At 38.9% G+C, this 18,962-nt stretch overlaps 1 protein-coding gene across 3 annotated transcripts in view; it reads left to right on the top strand.

Moving 5' to 3' along the window:
* The first annotated feature begins 5,569 nt into the window (after window positions 1-5,569).
* Window positions 5,570-18,962, top strand: part of Uggt1 (UDP-glucose glycoprotein glucosyltransferase 1) — a 113,229-nt gene continuing 99,836 nt past the window's right edge. For 2 of the 3 annotated variants that reach the window (XM_013521040.1, XM_005397560.2), the window contains exons 1-4: window positions 5,570-5,894; window positions 10,706-10,841; window positions 15,213-15,295; window positions 15,936-16,066. In XM_013521040.1, the coding sequence (XP_013376494.1) occupies window positions 5,837-5,894; window positions 10,706-10,841; window positions 15,213-15,295; window positions 15,936-16,066 (408 nt within the window). In that variant the 5' untranslated portion in view covers window positions 5,570-5,836. The remainder of the gene's footprint in view (window positions 5,895-10,705; window positions 10,842-15,212; window positions 15,296-15,935; window positions 16,067-18,962) is intronic. The other variant, XM_005397561.2, reaches the window with a different exon arrangement.

Raw genomic sequence — 18,962 nt, 5'->3', positions numbered from 1 at the left:
CAAACAAGGAAGCAGTTGCATAGAAAGACTAGCTTACTCCAAGCAGCCCCCTGAGTTCAGTAAGGAGCAGGAAGGCTTAAGTAGTAATTCTGGCATATTTCTGGAAGCTGAGTGTAGACTAGCTTGAGAATTAAAAGCTCCTGAGCACTAAGAATAAGGGGGTCCCCTACTTTTGTGGAGTTTACCTCCAGAAGCCTCTCTGGGTTCTTACAGTCAAAAGCCTAGGAAAATTCCCTCATGTTTGGCCAAAGGGTGGGGATAAGTAACCAATAAACCCTGAGCATGCTCTATAACAAAGGCCTAAGACCTCACACAAAGACTTATTTGCTTTAGTTTCTTTTACTAATGCATGATGTTCAACTTTTAACAAAACAATTACAGGCAAGCTGAAGGGCAAGGAGAAATTTCAGCTGAAGAGACAAAGCAAGCATGGGAACCATACCCAGATAAATAAAGATCATAGGGGTCACAGACTAATTTAAAATAACTTTGACAGTCTAAGTGCTCTAATGGACAAAGTGGGTGACAGGCAAGAATAGATGGGAGCCAGGTGTGGTGGTACACCTGTAATCCTGGTACTCGGGAGGCAGAGGCAGGAGAATTGCTGTGAGTTTAAGGCCAGCCTGGGCTTCATAGTGAGTTCAAGGTCAGCCTGAATTACAAAGTGAGACCCTATCATAAAAAAGAAAGAAAATCAAAACACTGTAACAAAAATTAAAAGAATGGGCAGGCTCAAGGGTACATGGTTATAATCTCAGCTACTTGGGAGTCTGAGGCAGGAGGATAGCACAGTCAAGGCCAGCCTGGGAAACTTAGCGAGAACTTATCATAAAATGAAATGAAAGAATGTAATTCAGTGGGAAGGCCTTGGATTCAGCCTCCAGTACTGCAAAACAAGCAAACCAACCAACCATCCAACCAACCGACAAACCACAAAGAAAGAAAGGAAAGCAAAGAAGCTAAAGGAAGGTCTTTGATGGGCTGATCATTAGGCTGACTGATGGATATGGCTTAAGGAAAGAATCAATGAAAACAGAAACAGCCCAAACTGAAGTACAAAGAGAAAAAGGAGAATAAAACCAAAGCAGAATACTCAAGATCTGTGAGATAATTACAAAAAAATATAACCTATACTCAATGGGAATACCATAAGGAGAAGAAAAGGCTGCAGAAGACACATTTGAAATAACAAATTTAATGCAGAAGTTCAGCCACAAATCTAGGAAGCTCAGAAAACACCACATAGGATATACAACAAAAATGTACATGTAGACATATCAGATCCAACCTATAGAAACCAAAAATGAAGAGAAAAATCTTGAAAGAACTCAGAGAAAAAAATTCTACCTTACTTATGGGGAAAGAAGAATAAGAATTATATTGGACTTCTTTTTATAAAATATGCATGCAAAAACACACATATTGGTGTTGGAAATGTATAATGGTACAATTGTTAAAGATAATAATTTGGCAGTTGCTTCAACAACAATGTAAACCAGGTGTGGTATCCTGGTGTGGTATCCAGGTGTGCTGGCTTAATCCCAGCACTCAGGAGACTGAGGTACGAGGATTGTGAGTTCCTTCCAACATCCTGGACTACATAGTCAGCTGTTTCAAAGGACCACACCAAGTCAAACTAAATCACATCAAAACAAACCAACAATCAAACAAAACAAAGCAAAAACCCCTCAAAATGAACATTTTTATTAGTCCGTGTTTGCAGAGCACGATGATTACATTCATAATAGGGAGTTGGTACGGGCACAGAACACATTTTAATTCTTTTTTACATCTCTTAACCCTCCCATTCCTCCCTGCTCCTTCCAACAATTGATCCCCATCCCATTTGCAAATGCTCTGTTTCTTTTTTTCTCAATTCTTTTTTTCCTATCCCCTTTTCCTCCCTTTCCTCCCCATCTTTTCATCTTGTGTTTCCCCATCAGTTTGAAAAAGACCTCCCTACTTACTTATCTATCTTTTATTTTGCTCTTTATTTATATTTTTTGAGTTTCTCATATAAGAGACACCATGAAATACATAATCTCCTGTGTTTGACTTATTCACTTAATATTATGGTCTCAAGGTGCATCCATTTACCTACAGATAACTCAAGTTTATCTTTCTTTATGGCAGAGTGGTACTCCATTGTGTATAAATACTACACCTGTTGATGACTTCACCCAGGGTTGATGGATTCACACAGTGGTGATGGCTTCATTGTTGATGGCTGTTTTCAACATATAGCTATTATAAATTGTGTTGCTATAAACATGGATATGCATGTATTACTGTAATACATTGTCTTCAACTCTTTTAGGAAGATATATAGAAGGGGAATAGCTGGGTCAACTAGAATTTCTAGCTTTTTTTTTTTTTTTGAGGAATCTCCACACTGATTTCCATAATGGTTGTATTAGCTCACATTCCCACCAAAAATGTATAAGGATTCCTGTTTCTCCACAGCCTCACCAGCATTTGTTATTATTTGACTTCCTGATGATGGCCATTCTTTCTGGAATAAGATTGTATCTCAGTGTTGTTTTAACTTGCTTTTCTCTAATGGTCAGCAATGTTAAATATTTTTCATGTCCCTATCAGCCACTTGTACTTCTTCTTCTAAGTTTCTGTCCATTTTGGTTGCCCAGTTTTTGATTGGGCCTTTTATTTGGGGGAGGGTCTAATGAATTCTTTATGTATTCTAGATGTTAGTTCTTTCTCTGAGGAGTAGCTGACAATTTTTTCCCCATTTTATAGGTTATCTCTTCACTTTATTTGTTGTTTCCTTTGATGTGCAGAAGCTTTTTAATTTGATATGATCCCATTTATTCACTCTGGACATTATTTCTTGTGCAATTGGGGTTTGGTTCAGAAAGTCCTTGCCTATTCCTGTGCCTTCAAAAGCTTACCTATTTTATATTTCAGCAGATTAAGCTTTTCTGTTTTAATATTTATGTCTTTGGTTCATTTTGTTATTTTTTAGTTTAGTAGATGGTGAGAGATATGGGCATGTGTATAGCCAGTTTTCCCAGAACTACTTGTTAAAGAGGTTATCTTTCCTCTAGCATATGTCTTTGGCTCCTTTGTCAAAGATCAAATAGCTGAATGTGCCTGGAGTTGTTTCTGCATCCTCTATTCTGTTCCATTGATCCACATGTCTGTTTTTGTGGCATTACTACGCTGTTTTTATCATTGTAGCTTTGTAATATAACTTTAAATCTGGGATTGCAGTGCCTGCCTCCTGATTTGCTGTTGTTACTCAGGATTGCTTTTGCTATTTTAGGTATTGAACAGGCATTTTATCAAAGCATATCGAAGTGGTGTCTTAGGCATTTAACTCATCCCTGGGACTCAGAACCCAACCCCTACAACTTAAAGAGGAGTGAACTGGATGTTGTAGTGCATGCTTGTAATACCAGCACTTGGATACATAAACTTGGGAGATTGAAGAGGACAGCCTTGGGTATGCAGTGAGTTTAAGACCAGCCTAAACTACATGGTGAGACCCTCTCTCTAAATAAATAAATAAATAAATAAATAAATAAATAAGAGATTTATTTTGGCCCACATATCAGTCCACGGTCAGCAGGCTCCAGAGACAAAACAGCATTGCAGAGGGGCATGGCAAAGGAAGCAGCTGCCTACCTCATCATAGCCTACAAGGAGAGAGTGAAGGGAAACGCTGGGAAGGGTGATTCTGTCTAACCTGGGTCATGCCAACTGTGACCTGCCTCTTGGGACCAGACCATAATGCTATGATTGCATGAGACTTTAGGGGGACATCTTGATAGGAAATATAATAGATGCTAAATGAACACATGAAAATATGATCAACATTACTAGCCATTAGGGAAATGAATATTAAGACTATAACTATCAAAATATACAGACTATCAAAATAGTTGAAACAAAAAATAGTGACAATACCAAATGGTGGTAATAATGCAAAGAAACTGGATGTCTCCATTGTTGTGGTGGGAATGTAAAATGGTACAGCCATGCATTCACTAGTGGACGATCGATCATCTAGAACCCTCATGATCCAATTGCTTTCCCAAAAGCCCACATCAGAAGACCTGAAACTTTTTAGAGATATTCTAGATGTTACCCATAATAAACAGGCTTCTTATGCACTTGTAATTGTTTCAAAATAAAAGGTTAAAAATATAAAAAGCTGTTTTGTTCAAATAAGATAGCACTTCTCATAGAAAAGCTTACAAAACTAAAATCCAACTTTCTTTAAAGCTCTCCATCATCAGCTTTATGTTAAAACTAAGACTTTTTTAAATGTATTACAGAGCAGAAGAACAAGTTAACCAAAGAAACAAGAAAGAAAGAAGTAAACAACCAGCATTATAATGTATTGAATTAAAAAGAAATTTCTTTTTCTGCTAGGGATTGAACCTGTTACTTCAGAACATGCTAAGCATTTGGTCTGACGCTGAGTTACACCCCCACCAACAATTCCTTTGTAAGGGAAGCATCATCTGGCCTGATCTTAAAAAAAAAAAAAAAAAAAGGGTTAGGAAATACCCTATGGATAGCTACTTACACAAAAGCACCCTCAAGAAATTAATTTTAAAATTCTCATTGCCAGTCCTTAAACAAAAAAAATTTTTTTTTATATCAAGGAACAGAAAACCCAGTCGTGAGCCGTAGCAGCACAGCAGAAATATTCAGCTATTATATTAAGCTAAGTTTTTAGTCTAGCATTCTTAGGGAAAGGATTCTTTGTATTACATAATTAAAAGTCAGTTAACAAGTTCAAGGCCAGCCTGAACTGCATAGCGAGACCCTGTCTCAAAAAAACCAAAACCTCATGAACTGAGGTTAATACTATCACTAAAAATAAAAATAAGGTTTGGGGAATGGGTGGGCGGGGGGACAGAACGGGAAGAAAGGGATTAAAAAAGAGAAACTGTAGTATGTATATGTATCCACTCCCCAAGATGATTGTGAACTGCGTGTACTGTAAACATGTACTTTTTAGAGTCAAATAACAAAAAAAATTAAATGTCAGTAATATTGTATTCTTTTAATGTATTTTTTTCTGAACGTATTTTGATTTTCAGCTCATTTTGACTTAATAGTTAAAACATACCCTCCAAAGAAGTATTCATTTTTGGGTTGGTAGAATGATTTGCCCAGTGTCTCATATGCCAAAATAAATTTATATTGATCTATATTTGAAAAAAAAAATCCAAAGGACAAGGTAATCCCTGTAGACTAAACGGTGATTGCCCGCATAAAAGAATCTACTCATATAATTTAATACTCCTCCCCACACCCCCACCCCTCCACACCGTACTGCCTGCGACATAAGCTGTCACATTTTAGGGTTTAGGATAAAGTCCGAGATAGTCAGAAACACTTAAACAACTAGTCCTTTATTATGCCGCAGTGCTTTTAACAGAAGCTTAAGGGAATAAGTTTCAGAGTCCAACTTGGAGTGCGAGGGGAGTTGAAACCCCCATTTGGTCAAGTCATCTGCCCTAGACACCTTTCCGAGACCTGGGTGACGCGGAGTCACCTTCGCCCGGTTCAAACTGCAAGAGCGAGTAAGGGGCGGGGCCTGCCGGGGGTAAGATGGCGGCCACGCGACGCTCTGGGCTGCCTGGGCCGCTACTCTGTACAAGGAAGTCCTCCGGCCGTCGCTTTTAGGAAGCGGAAGTAAAGGGGCGATTGGCAGCTGGTGTTTCCCTGAGACCGGCTCGCAAGTGAAGCCGCGGGAAAGGCGCGTGTCGGCCTCTCACTGGCGCAGCCTCCGCCGCCGCCGCCGCCGCCCCGCCCCGCCCCGGCGTTGTCGCAGGCGCTGTGGTGGACGGTGTGCGGCCCGGGCATGGGCAGCGAGGGGGACGCGAGCGGAGCGTGTGCCGCGGCTGCGCGGCCGGTGACAGGTACCCGAGGGTGGGAGTGGGAGGCCTCGTGCATAGGGAGAGGGTCCGGCGCGTCAGACGACCCTGTGCCCAGGTCACCTTGAGCTTCCGCCTCTACCCTCAGTCTCCCTGCGCGAGTCGCAGCTCTTCGCGAGCGCCCTAAGTTGTCCCTAGTGGTCTCCCCCGCAAGGTGGCGAGTCCTCGGGCTGGCCGTGGGCAGCCCTCAGCGGTCTGGAGTCGTCTCTGAGGAGCTTTGAGACCCAGGTGCCCAAGTGCGGAAGGAGGAAGTGCCCTAACGTGAATTTGGACCGAACCTAACCCCGAGTAGATTAAGAACCAGCACTTAGCAGGAGTGATTGAAGAACTGCCTGGTCCTTTTATAGGTTTCTGTTTTCCTTAAATGAATTCGGGTGATGCATATTGGTCGTACTTTTCATTTAATGCTGGGGGACGTGTTGGCTGGGAATTGGAAGATCGGGGTTTCAGTTTTAGTGTGTGGCACTTGCCAGAAGCATATGATCACGTACATCGCCAAAAGTTATGGATGTGAGCTGGCCGTGTTTCTTGGTTGAAAGCTGTAGCTTCTTTAGTATTTGCTGCCTGATTTGAGAAGGAACATATTTTGTTCATTCCAGGACCTGGGATCTTATGCTTTTTGGAATCATTCACTGGTGCACTTCCTGGCCAATTTTATATAAAGGCCCTCTTTTCTTGAAATATCTTTTACACTGGCAGGCGTTTGAGCACTCACTTTGTTTTATTTTATTAAGACGGGATCTCTCTATGTAGATCAGGCTGGTCTTGATGTCAGTATGCAGCCCAGGCTAGCCTTGCACTTGGGGCAGTCCTCCTGCCTCAGCCTCCTCTAAGTGCTGAGATTACATGCGTATGCCATTATCCCCGGCTTGAACACATTTTAAATAGATAGGTAATGCCACAGAACTGGAGATGATGATAGCCTTTTCCCCCTTGACTAGCTTTTCATATACTTAGCTGAAATCCACTTTATTTAAGGAAGTAAACAGTAATTTCAGCAAACGGGAATACACGGGGCTATGAAGAAAATTCATTTGGAACATTTATGCAGTTATCTGATCATTTTTGTATCAGGTATGTAGTGACTAGCTGAAGTCAGGTGTATGTGGTTCACAGCAAATGGTTTAGCTAATATGGATAATTGTATATTAGGGTTACTTGAGAAGTGAGTTTATTTCTCAGAAAGGGTACTTCCTAATGTTTTCTCACTACTATATGTTGAAACTCAGGTGCACATTGATAAACTTGCAGATTGCATGTTGTTTTTAAAGAGGTTGTTAGCTCTTCAGTTTAAAAATGAAGGAAGAAAAGGTGGATGAGTTAAATTTTAGAACCATTGTGTCTGTTGTTTCCCCAGAAGTGAAAAGAATTTACCATGCATAATTTCCGTTTATCTTTTCTGTATTTTACTTTAGATAAATAAGCAAGGACTAATATTTTAATTTAAATATACTAGAAACTTACAGGTATGGTTTTGGCCAGTTTACCAATAGTTGAGACAGTTGTTAGAGAATGTTTTATGTTAATGTGTTATGTCACAGGCGTTGTGCCTATAATCTTGGAGTGCTACATGGTGCAGTGTGACAGCTGTTATCACTGAGGCTATTCATTTAGGACCATTAGTGTCAGAATGGTAAGGGACCCCATAAAATGGAAGTACTGTATCCTCAAACAAGACCCCTTCAGTGAGGTTCTTAGCAGTTTCTCTGGACAACCCTTTTTTCTGTTAACACCTGTGATATCAAGTATGTGGGGTCAAGGTGGCAAAGTTCTTACTCCTCCTCCTCTTCCTTTTTCTACCATGCCCACTCCTCAGTATTGGACATTAGACCTAGGGCCTTCCAACTGAGCTACATCCTGTGCCCTTATTAAATTTTTAAGGTTTGAGACAGTAGCTCACTAGGTCACTATGTAGCCTGGGCTAGGCTCATACATGAGTGCTGAAATGACAGGAGTGTGCCACCAGAAGCTCTAATATGTAGCTGTCTACTTGTTCTTTTTTGGAATGGTGCTATACCCCACCTTACAGATATATACTTTCTGTCTAAAACAATCCAAGGGGTTCTCTGGGTAAGTCCCAGGCACATAGGATTTTCGTTTTTCTTTGTTTTTTGGTGGTATGGGGATTGAGCCAACGGCCTTCACACTGAAACAGTTTTGGAAGGCTGCTTCACGAGTGTCTTTAGTTTTGCTGTCCTGGCTGCCTTGATATCCAGAATCTGTTATAAACATTTACCATTCTTGGTCATTTTAACTTTGGGGAAGAGCCAGAATTTGCATGGTGCCAGATCTGGTGTATAAAATGAATGAAGACACACCATGATGTTTTCATGACCTTGCCTTTCCATTGGATGGTACTTGACAACAGCATTCACCATAATTTTTGATTACTTCTCGTAAAGACATAAATGAGGACTTTCAGAACTGCTTCAGAAAGTAGCAAGATCGAGAGGATAAGTGTTTGAAGGGGGCATATTTTGAAGGGGATTAATGGCAATGTGTCTTTTACTATAATAACTTTTAAGAAAAAAATATTCTGTGAATATTTTGATCAGTCCTTGTAGCGTAGTACTGTGGAACTTGTAGACATGATTACAACCCTTAGGGAAATTCAGTCCCCAGTTATTGTTTGTGAATGTTAGGTAACATGGGGTATGTAAAGCTAGCCCATTGCTCAGTAAAGGGTAGGATTTCCTGAGGAGTCTTTTGTCCTGATCCCAATTCTCTTATCACTCTACCTGCTGTCTGTCTGGGGTTACCGTGTGGTAAATAGTGTTCAACTGTCATTCATCATGAATCACCACTCTGTGGAATTATACTTGTATAAATTCTATAACACTAGAAGGTTCTGACAGGAGCCTGCATCTTTCCCCTGCTTCAGCCTGGAGTCATTGCTAGCAGGTTTCATTGTCAAAGGTTTAGTTTGGTTAGGCCTGTTTTCAGATTTTATTTTTGTGCATAGATTCTTTTGTTTCTCCAGTCTCCACAGTGGTCTTTATAAATATTGATTTAAAAAAAAATACTTCTGAGCATCTTTATTTATAAATGTGATGTTCATACTTTTTTTTTCCCACAGAAGAGCTGGTAGTCCCTGAATTTAAAACTCTTTTAAAAGCCATTTTTCTTTTTGCTATAGTTGATTTTGCTTTTGACCATTATTTTTCAGGGACTGTATATTATAGAAAACAGGATGTTAGCACAAACTGTGATTTTTTGGGGGAGGTGACAAGGGCTCATTATATAGTTAAGGCTGGCTTTGAAGTCATTGTGTAGCCCAGGCTGGCCTTGAACTTAGGGCGATCCTCCTGTCTTAGCCTACCGTGTGCCAGGATTTCAGGCATGTGCCGCCATGCCTGGCTTTATAATTCTTGTAGAAAGAAGGTATTGATTGGTTTCCCCAATATTATTGTCTCTTCCTGTCAGATATATGACCAATATAGAGGAACTGGGGTGAAACTGGGTAAGCCATATCAGATGCTAGTCTTCCCACAGAGTCTCATCCTCTTGGGGCCTGAATGCTAACATTTCCCTTTCCTTTCCCTCCTTCCCTTACATGAGGTCTTAGCCAGGTTAGCCTTGAAATCCTGGGCTCAGGCAGTTCTCATCCCCCCTGCCTCACCCTTCTGAGTAGTAGGGCCACTATGCACACCCAACAATCTTATATTTATTTATGTTTTATTTGTGGGGCTGAGGGTTTGAACCTCGTGTCTCCCAAATGCTAGGCAAGTGCTCTGCCGCTGAGCTCTGTCCCCTCCCTCTGGATGCTAACTTTTATATATCTCTGCGGGACAGCTGATTAAAGTTCTGTTAGGCAGGTTCTGGGATGAGAAAATCATCAACTGGAGACTGTTTCTGAAATGGCCTGGTCACTCTCTGTGAGGCTCTGAGCGAGGCTGTTGACAGGAGCTAGAAGCTGCATGCTGTGACTGTGCTGCTTGCTAGTCACTTGGTTTCCCTGTTGTGTAGATGAGGATGAGTGCCCTTGAAACCCATTGAATTCTTATATTTGTTCATTCCAGAACCTGTCTTTGAGTTAGTTACTTTAGAGAGTCATATTAGTTTCCTAAGGCTGCCATAACAATATACTACAAACTTGATGGCTTAGAACAATGGAAATTTATTCCTAAATCATGTTCCATGATTCTCTGAAGCTCTAGGTCATCTTTCCTTGCCTCTTCCAAGGTAGTCCCAGGCATTCCTTGAGGTGCAGTATGATTTCAGTGTCTGTCTTTCTTCACCTGGAGTTCTCCCTGTGTCTCTTCATATTGTGTGCTCCCCAGAGTCTCTTTCTGTGTCCCACATTTCCTTTTCCATTATGCTAGTTACATTGAATTAGTGCATCTTAATGACCTCATCTTAACTTGCTTACCTCTGTGAAGACCCTGTCTCCAAATAATTTCACATTCTGAGGGACTGGAATTTGGGAGTTAAGCTTATTTTCACAGAGGATAAAATGCAACCCACAACACTCATCTATTATTTATGTTTTCATCTATTTCAGCTTAATTTACCTCATGCTTTATAAAACATTTGTGGGTAAAACTTGGTGCACCACCAACTGACTTTTCTACTTCTATATTGTATAGATTCCCCAGGAAATGAAGTAGAGCCTCTATAGGGAAGAATGTAATGAACTACCAACCTTTAACTATGTATCAATCACTCCACAAGTATTATTGTTTAAGATGGTCCTATTTTTGCAACTTCAACGTTCTGTTGTATCTCTAGGTATTAAGATTGTTATTTTGTGTCTCTAAGTATTAAGATTTAAACATTACCTTTTTTTTTCTTTCTAGGGCTTTGTTGTAAAATGAGACTTCTAATTGTACTCACTGCATTATGGCTCTTCTCCTCAGTAAAAGCAGATTCAAAAGCCATTACAACCTCTCTCACAGCAAAGTGGTTTTCCTACCCACTGTTGCTAGAAGCCAGGTAAAAAGATCTTTTCTTTCACATATTTGAATATAAATGTAGGCTCTTCCAGGAAATGAATGAATATTCAGCAGCTTTCAGGAATGAGATTATGATCCTCAGATACATTTATTAATGTGCTCTGTACTGTATAAAGGCTGTTAGGACACAGAATCTTTCAGTAGGGACAAGGCTGTATTGATCCAGAGAAGCTCCGGAACTTTGTTAGACAAATATGTAGAATTGGTTAAATTATTATTTTGTCTTCCGAAAAAGTTTAAGTGTGATTACAAGGAAAGAGCGAGTTATATTTAAAAGAAATTTTCTTCTTGGCGAGGACAGTTTTAAGGGGTTCTTACTAAGTGCAAGAGAAGAGAGCTGGGCAAGGCAGGGGTTGCGGGGAGAGCACATGGTCTCCTGAAAACCGAGTGAAGACGCCAGGGTTGGAGAGTGTAGGGACTGAGTTGGGTGGTGGAGGAGGAGGACAGGTTTATCTGTCCCAAGGTGTCTGTGTTCTATATTGTAACCTCTACAAAATCAAATCAAGAAATTATCTTAGCAATTAAAATTGGTAGCATTTTTCATAAAACAATTACATGTTTTAAAATTGATAAAATACAATATAGTCAATGATTTCTTGGGACATTTTCAATTCCAAGGGTGCTTTTTAGCTAGTGTTTATAATATACATACCATAAAATACCTTTTTTTCTTTGCAATATTGGGGATTGAACCTAGGGGTTTCACAAAAATTGAGCTACATCTGCAGTCCTTTTTTCTTTTTTCTATTGAGATAGGGTCTCACTAAGTTGCCTAAGCTGGGCTGAAACTCAGGATCTTCCTGCCTCAGCCTCTCAGAGTGCTGGGATTACATAGATTGGCTATCATACGTGGCTGAGATACCGCTTTTTATAGCCAGTTTTTACATGCTTATGCACAGAAACTTATTTATTATATCACAAATAATATATAGTTGGGATTGAAGGAAATCTTTCCAAAGGATAAATGTGGTAGATCATATAGCAAGCACTTGCAATTCTCAATGTTTGATACTAGGAATTGGAATTATCAGGTCACTTCAGTTAACTTTGTGGTCTGTCTGTGTTGTCTTCAGCTTAGAATTTTGTTCTTTAACTTTTCTTCTTTAATTCCTTAAAACATTTGAATGAAGCAGTGTGTTACGTTGGTTATGTGGATAGTTACCCTGCCAAGGAGAACCTTGTCTGGTGTGGGGAAGAGAACTCATGGGGAGGGGTCAGTGGGAGCTGATCTGGACACACAGGGCTGAATGGACTTCTGCTGAGCAGACTCCTTCCATATACCTCGTGCCTCCCTTCGCTCAGCAATGAAATGGCAAAAAAACCAAAACAAAACAAGAAAAAACCAGAACCCCCACCAGAACAAGTCCCAGCACCACTGTGTGCATTGCATAGTGGTTTTACAGTAACTAAAGTGATAGATGGGTTGAGCTCCTCTGGTGCTTCTTCATTGGATTATGGCTGGTTGTGCAAGTGAAGTAGCTGAGGGTTGTTGGAGATCCTAGACTGCTTGAGTCAGGACCCTGGTAACTCAAGTTTTGTTTTACTTCGCTTTTCCTATTTGTAATTGTATTTTGGATGATTTGATATAAATCTCATGCACTGAGATTTATTAGCACTTTTGGAATAATTTTGAACAGTTAACCATAACAGATGTTTCATGATATTTTGCTTGAAACATTCTTAGCTGAGTTACATTGACTTCTCTCACTTGTATTGATACCAACTAGTTTTTTGGAATTTGCCCTTTGTCCTGAAAGAGCCTTAGGGCATATACCTATGGGCTTTTAAGAAAGCAGGCCAAATTGTCATCCTCAGTTCCTCAGGTTTTTTCAGTTGCTTCAATCATTGTGGAGTAGGCTAAAAATTCCTTCTCTAAATTCTGTACCATAAACATCCCTTTTCATGATGTCCCTGGTCATTGTTTTTAGGCCTCTTCTGTCCTGTGGCTATTTGCAAACCTGTGGCCAAGGTCGTGAGGCTTGTAGGCAACTCAGGAAGGAGCTCTGCTTCTTTGAAAGTACTCTGTGTTTCCTTCCAGAGCTTTCAGAGGCTGCCACTCTTCATCTGTGTCTGATGATGGCTTGTGGCTCCCTGTCCTCCTGGGTAAAGATGAAGGGGCAAAATCTTTCTCTACACATCAAGGCATGTAGTTATCATAGACCTTGTGCCAGCCTCATGACTATCCCATAGGGACTAAAACTATTCCTGTGTACATTTTTAGATTGTGCTTTTATTTACTGTTTCTGTGCCCCTGAGCAAGTTCACAGTGTCTCTGAGTGGCAGCTTCTTTTTGAAAATATTTATAACAGGGTGGTTTTGTGGATTTGTGGATACAGGTGAATGTGCTGAACCTGGTGACTGTTGCATTGAAGACTTCCCTTAGACATTTCTTTCCCTTCCTCTTCGAGCCCTGTTTAGAAGAATATCTGTTCTTATCTCACAGTAGCTTTGGAAAGTTTACCACCAGATTTGTGCTACCTGGTGGACATTCAGGTTGTTTGTAGGGTTTTTTTTTGCTGTGGGGCAGCAGTGGAGTCATAGATGGCAAACTTTATTATGACTTTTTGAAATGCTTATAAATGGAGACAGTGGTATATGCTCTCCACATACCTATCAGTCTCTTCCTTCCTTCCTTTCCCCTTCCCTCCCTCCCTTCTTTCCTTCCTCCACGCCTTCCCCTTTCCTTCCTTCCTTCCTTTTTGATATTGGAGATTGAACCCAGAGCCTTTGCATTAAACTACAGCCCCAGCCCTTTTTATTTATTTATCGTTTTGGAGACAGGATCTCACTAAGTCACTTGAGCTTGTGATTGCTCTTTTCAGCCTCCTAGAAAGCTGGGATCACAGATATGTGTCACCACACCCAGCCCATCAGTCATTTTGAGCAGTTATCAGTATGGTAACCACTATTACCTTCTTCCCATCTCACTGGAATATTTTAAAAGAAATACCTATATCATGTAATTTTATTTGTAAAACTAGAGTTTTACTTAGAGGCACAGGTATAAGAAGCTAAAAAACAAAATGAAAATGCAAAATGAATTATACTCCAAAAGAAATGACAGTGTTCCTTTTTCATAATGTCTACCATTAGTTTCCTGTCCCCTGGATTATTTCTATGGATCTAGTACTTAATTTTCTTAATACTATTCTCAGCTTAGACCTGTAAGACTTATTTATGTACTGGGATGAAAAAGAATAATATTTCAAAAAATTTTCATGTATTTAACCTGGATGAGTCCTTGTTCTCAGCACAGCGAAAGAATGTGTCATCCCCTTCTGCTAACTTATAAATGCGGCTTAATTTACCAGTTTGGTGTGTATTTGCACATCATGACTCAGAAACTGTTTTCTTAGACTGTAAACTATTCTTCTGTTACTCTAGAAAGCCTAGAGAAATACAGAGGCATTAAATAGTTAAATACATTATGATAATGGGTATTTTCAGAAACCTATTTTTAGAGAAGCTTTGCATTACCAGGAAATGTTTCTTATTTTTCCCATATTTCTGTGTCTAGCTGTGGAGTAGAGTGAGAGTTGTACACCCCAGTGTTGACAAGTAATGGGAAAGTCTTCCTTTGGCTAGGTAAGCTGAGATCCAGATCTGTAGTTTGCTTTAAGACAGTGAAAGATCACCACTACATTAGTTCTCTGGGCTGGGAGTGAAGATAACCAGTGTATATGAATCATTCACTCAGTTACTACAGATGTTTTATTTTAGGAATTTTAGATGCTTAGATGAAGAGCAGTTCACAGCAGATGTTATTTTAGGTTAATAGTAGAAAGTAGAAAAAGATTAAGGTGATATTGACATTTTAGATCTGATTTTGTTAGATCAGTGTTAATGTTAACATAAATATGATGATCTTGAAAATTTAGATTTATGGGTATTAAAAAATTGTAATGTGTTGTCTTTTGCTTCTTTGCAATTTTCTAGGGTTTATATTTACTGTAGGAGAATCTTTAGGCAAAACATGGTTTTTGTTCTTTGTAAGGTCTTCAGAAAATAAGTGAGCAGAACTAGTAGTAGAATTATTAGTTTCTAACTCTGCTTCCACTACTGATAGTATTTTTGTTAGGGGGATCTCATAAGCTTTGTTAATATCAGAATTTCCCTGTTACAACATTTTTATTATTTCAGGGTTCTTAAATACAGTGAAGTAAATGTTATTAAGCTATATGTTATTAATAGCTAGTAAGCTAGTAAGATTTATTATTAAGAAAGACATAAATTAAAAGCCAAACTATGGACATTTGGAAATTTTTAAACTTTTTATTCTCTGTAGTAATGTAGTTTATGTTAGGAGATTTTTATTAAGTTTTATTTCTAACATTTCCTCCTTTTCTCCCAGTGAGTTTTTAGCAGAAGACAATCAAGAGAAATTTTGGAATTTTGTAGAAGCCAGTCAAAATATTGGATCATCAGATCATCACGGTAAAATTGAAGCAAATACTTCTTTCACTGTGGTGTCTGGGAAAATATTAGAAAAAAATGTTATCTTTTATAGTATGTATGATGTGGCAGTTAATAGAAAGCATTTTTTTAGTCTTTAATGACTAGAGCTACAGTGCTAGCCAGGAAGAGCCAAATACTATAATTATTTTAGACTGTAGGGCCTCATGCAGATTAAGCATATGCACTATCACAGAACAGTACTCTAAGGTACAAAAGACTTTATAAAGGATATGATAAGTGAAAGAGCTGAGCAGAGAAATAGTCTGGGATTCAAGAAGAGCTGTCACTAGTCCATTGTAGCATGGAATAGGAATCGGGGTGACTTCCTGGAGTAAGTGATTTCACAGCTGAATTCTTTGGGAATAGGTAGGTGGTTATCCAGGTAAGTGGGAAAATAGCAGTTCAGAGAAAGGGAATAGTTTGGGAAAAGGGAAGAAGAAAGGAAATGTTCAACTGCATTCTGTATCCAGGATATTTTGAACATTCAGCAAAAGTTCTAGACAATATACTGGTAAAATTTTGTAGTCACATACCTTTGCAACCTATAGCTTTATGAACTATTTTATTTGGCTGTCACTAGTTATATTGAGTTGTTTAGATTCATGTTCTTTCTTGACAGGTACTAATTATTCCTATTATCATGCAATATTGGAAGCTGCGTTTCCATTTCTATCACCTCTACAACAGAATTTGTTGAAATTTTGCCTGTCTCTTCATTCCTACTCAGCTACAATTCAAGCCTTCCAGCAGGTAAGTCCAGTGCTTCTGGACAGCACTTTTTCTTTTGTTACTGGGAATCGAACCCAGGACCTTGCGCTTGCCAGGCATGTGCTTATGCCACTGAGCTATATCCCCAGCCCAACAGTAGCATTTTGTAAGATGTCTGATGCAATGATGGGATAGATTGCAGTTGTCATGGAATTGAATCACAGAATTGTCACTTTTTTTCTGGGATTTATAATTTATTTTAAAATGAGAAGTAGAACTGATGTTAAGTGTTTAGTTTTGTTTTTGTTTTTGAGACAGGATCTCGCTATGTAGTTTGGGCTGGCTTTGAACTCACTATGGAGCCCATGCTGGCCTTGAACTCATGGCGATCCTCCTGCCTCAGCCTCCCGAGTGCTGGGATTACAGGTGTGTGCCACCAAGACCAGATTCTCCCTAATGATTATTGATGTAGAGAATCTTTTTATACACTTAGTGGCCACTTGTACATCTTCTTTGGAGAATGTCTGTTCAGTGCCTATGTACATTTTTAAATTTGAGTGGTTGGTTTTTGTTAAATTCTTTATATATTTTGGGTATTAGTCCTAATCAACTTTTTCAGATACATGATTTGCAAATATTTTTTTCCCATTCCATGAGTGGGTTGCCATTTTACTCTGTTGACATGATAGTATCCATTGGTGTGGAAATTTTTAATTTTAAAGACCAGTTTTATTCTTTTATTGCCTTTTGGTGTCACATCCAAGAAACTGTCAAATCCAGGGTTACTAAAATTTCATCCTGTATTTTCTTCTGAAAGTATGTAGTTTTAGCAATAGCTTATGTCACTGATCCACTTTGAATTAGTTATTGCATATGGTATAAAATAAGGATCCAACTTCACACTTGCATATGAATATCTGTTTTTCCGAGTTCAGTTTGTTGAAAAGGCAGCCTTTTCCCCATTGAATGGAGTTGGCACCTTTGTCAAAAATCATTGTATCTCATATACAGATGTTTATTTTTGAACTCCTATTCCATTGTTCTATGTTTGTCTGTATTTGTAGTACCACATTGATTGCTGTATTTAGTATGTTAAGAAGCTTTAGGATCATTTTGTATAATCTTTGGCTGTATAGATTTACAATCAGCTATTTCTCTAAAAGGTTCATTAAACTGTGTGTGTGTGTGTGTGTGTGTGTGTGTGTGTGTGTGTGTTGGGTGTTAGGAAATAGTTTTTTTTTTTTTTTTTTTTTTTGGTACTGGAAATGGCACCCAAGTACTTGTACATGTGCTTTACCACTGAACCATACTGCCAACTCCTTGGGAATGATTTTTAAAAGTATAGAGATATTTATTGCTAATGAGTTGGTCATTGTTTTTAGGCCTTTTAAGTGTGTAGAGAGAAAATAACTATGTCTGTATCTTAGGGCAGGATATATATAGTACTGTGTAAAGGTGATAGACTTGTGAGCTCATACTGATATTTCCAGTTCAAATTCAGGCCTATTGCTTAATGTCTGTATCTCTCTTCTGTGTGGAGAACCCTTGTTCTCAAGGATCTCAGTTAAGATATAATTAGATTATCTCACCATGCTCATTTGCTTTGTTCACAGTATAGATACAGTACTATACTAATTTTCTTTCAGCTTGGTGATCCCTATTCTTTCTTCGCCTCTTTAAAAAATGAGTGTTTTCTACCTAATGCACTATGGAGTAGTGTAGCTCCTACCTACAGAGCGTGTATGTTTCACATTATACTGTCTTACCTTATCAACCTAATTCCATCCTAGTTCTAGAAATAATGTATACCCTTTTTGATCAACAGTTTTACACTCATGTCTCTAGTCATTTGGCCCTCCTTTCTCTTTCTTATGTGCATCTGCTCTCCCCCTTTCTGTCCCTCTTCTATTTCCCTCTTCCTATCTCTCTCTCTATGCTTTCTCCCCACCCTTCCTTCCTCCTTCCCTTTTGTCCTGTCTTTGGTGCTAGGGGTTGAGCCCAGGACCTTCACACTGAGCTATACCTAAAGTCCATTTTAATTTTTAGACAGGGTCTTGCTAGTCAGTGAGTTGTTTGGGCTAGGTTTGAACTTGCAATTCTCCTGCCTCAGCCTCCTAGAGTGCTGGAATTATAGGCGTGCACTACTACATCCAGCTCATTTGGCTTTTCTGATGTTGCTTACTGGTAGATTCCTCAGAAAGGATTCATGGAAACAGTATTTCCTCAGCTTTTGTGTATTTAGGTACTAGTTTCTGTGTGCCCTTTGAACTCAAATTCTGCATATAAAACCTTGGTTCATCTTTCTTTCCTTGACTATCTTAAACATATTTAAACTTCTTTCAGCATAAAGTCTTCCTGCAGATAATGTAAGTGATAGTAATCTCATTTTACTCCCTTGCATGTTTGGTGTACTTTTTTTGCACAGGGCTAGGGATTCAACCAAGGGCCTTATACCAATGTAGGCAAATCCTCCATCTCTGACGTTATATCCCTAGCTTTATTGTCTTTTTTGTCTAGAAACCTACAGAATTTTTTTTTTTTTTTTTTGTAGAGTAATAATTTTCTACCCTGTAGCATGGTAGTCTTGTTCTGGGTTAATATTTTCAGGTGTACAGTAGTCCTTTTTTGAAAGTTTTTTTTTATTGTTCCATTTTAAATATAAATAATGATAACATTTATCATAGGGCAGTATTTCCTTTTAATGCAGAGTTCCAAATAATTTTTTTTTCAACGTAATTTTCTTACACTACAATTTATTATTTTCCCTTTTTTCATCTCCTGTGATTCATATTATCTTCACATATTTTTCTTTGTGTATCTGCATTGTCCTAGTCCCTCAACTTTCTCTTTTTTTTTTCCTTTTTGTTATTTTTAAATGCCTTGTATCATGTTCTTCATGCATTTAGACTTGTTTGGAATAGTAGATTTTATATATATA

The sequence above is a fragment of the Chinchilla lanigera genome, unplaced genomic scaffold (genome assembly GCF_000276665.1).
Source record: "Chinchilla lanigera isolate Chin_1 unplaced genomic scaffold, ChiLan1.0 scaffold00058, whole genome shotgun sequence".
NCBI classification, from domain to species: Eukaryota; Metazoa; Chordata; class Mammalia; order Rodentia; family Chinchillidae; genus Chinchilla; species Chinchilla lanigera.
The sequence above is the reverse complement of the archived record's forward strand: the minus strand, read 5'-3'. Positions and strand labels throughout refer to the sequence as shown.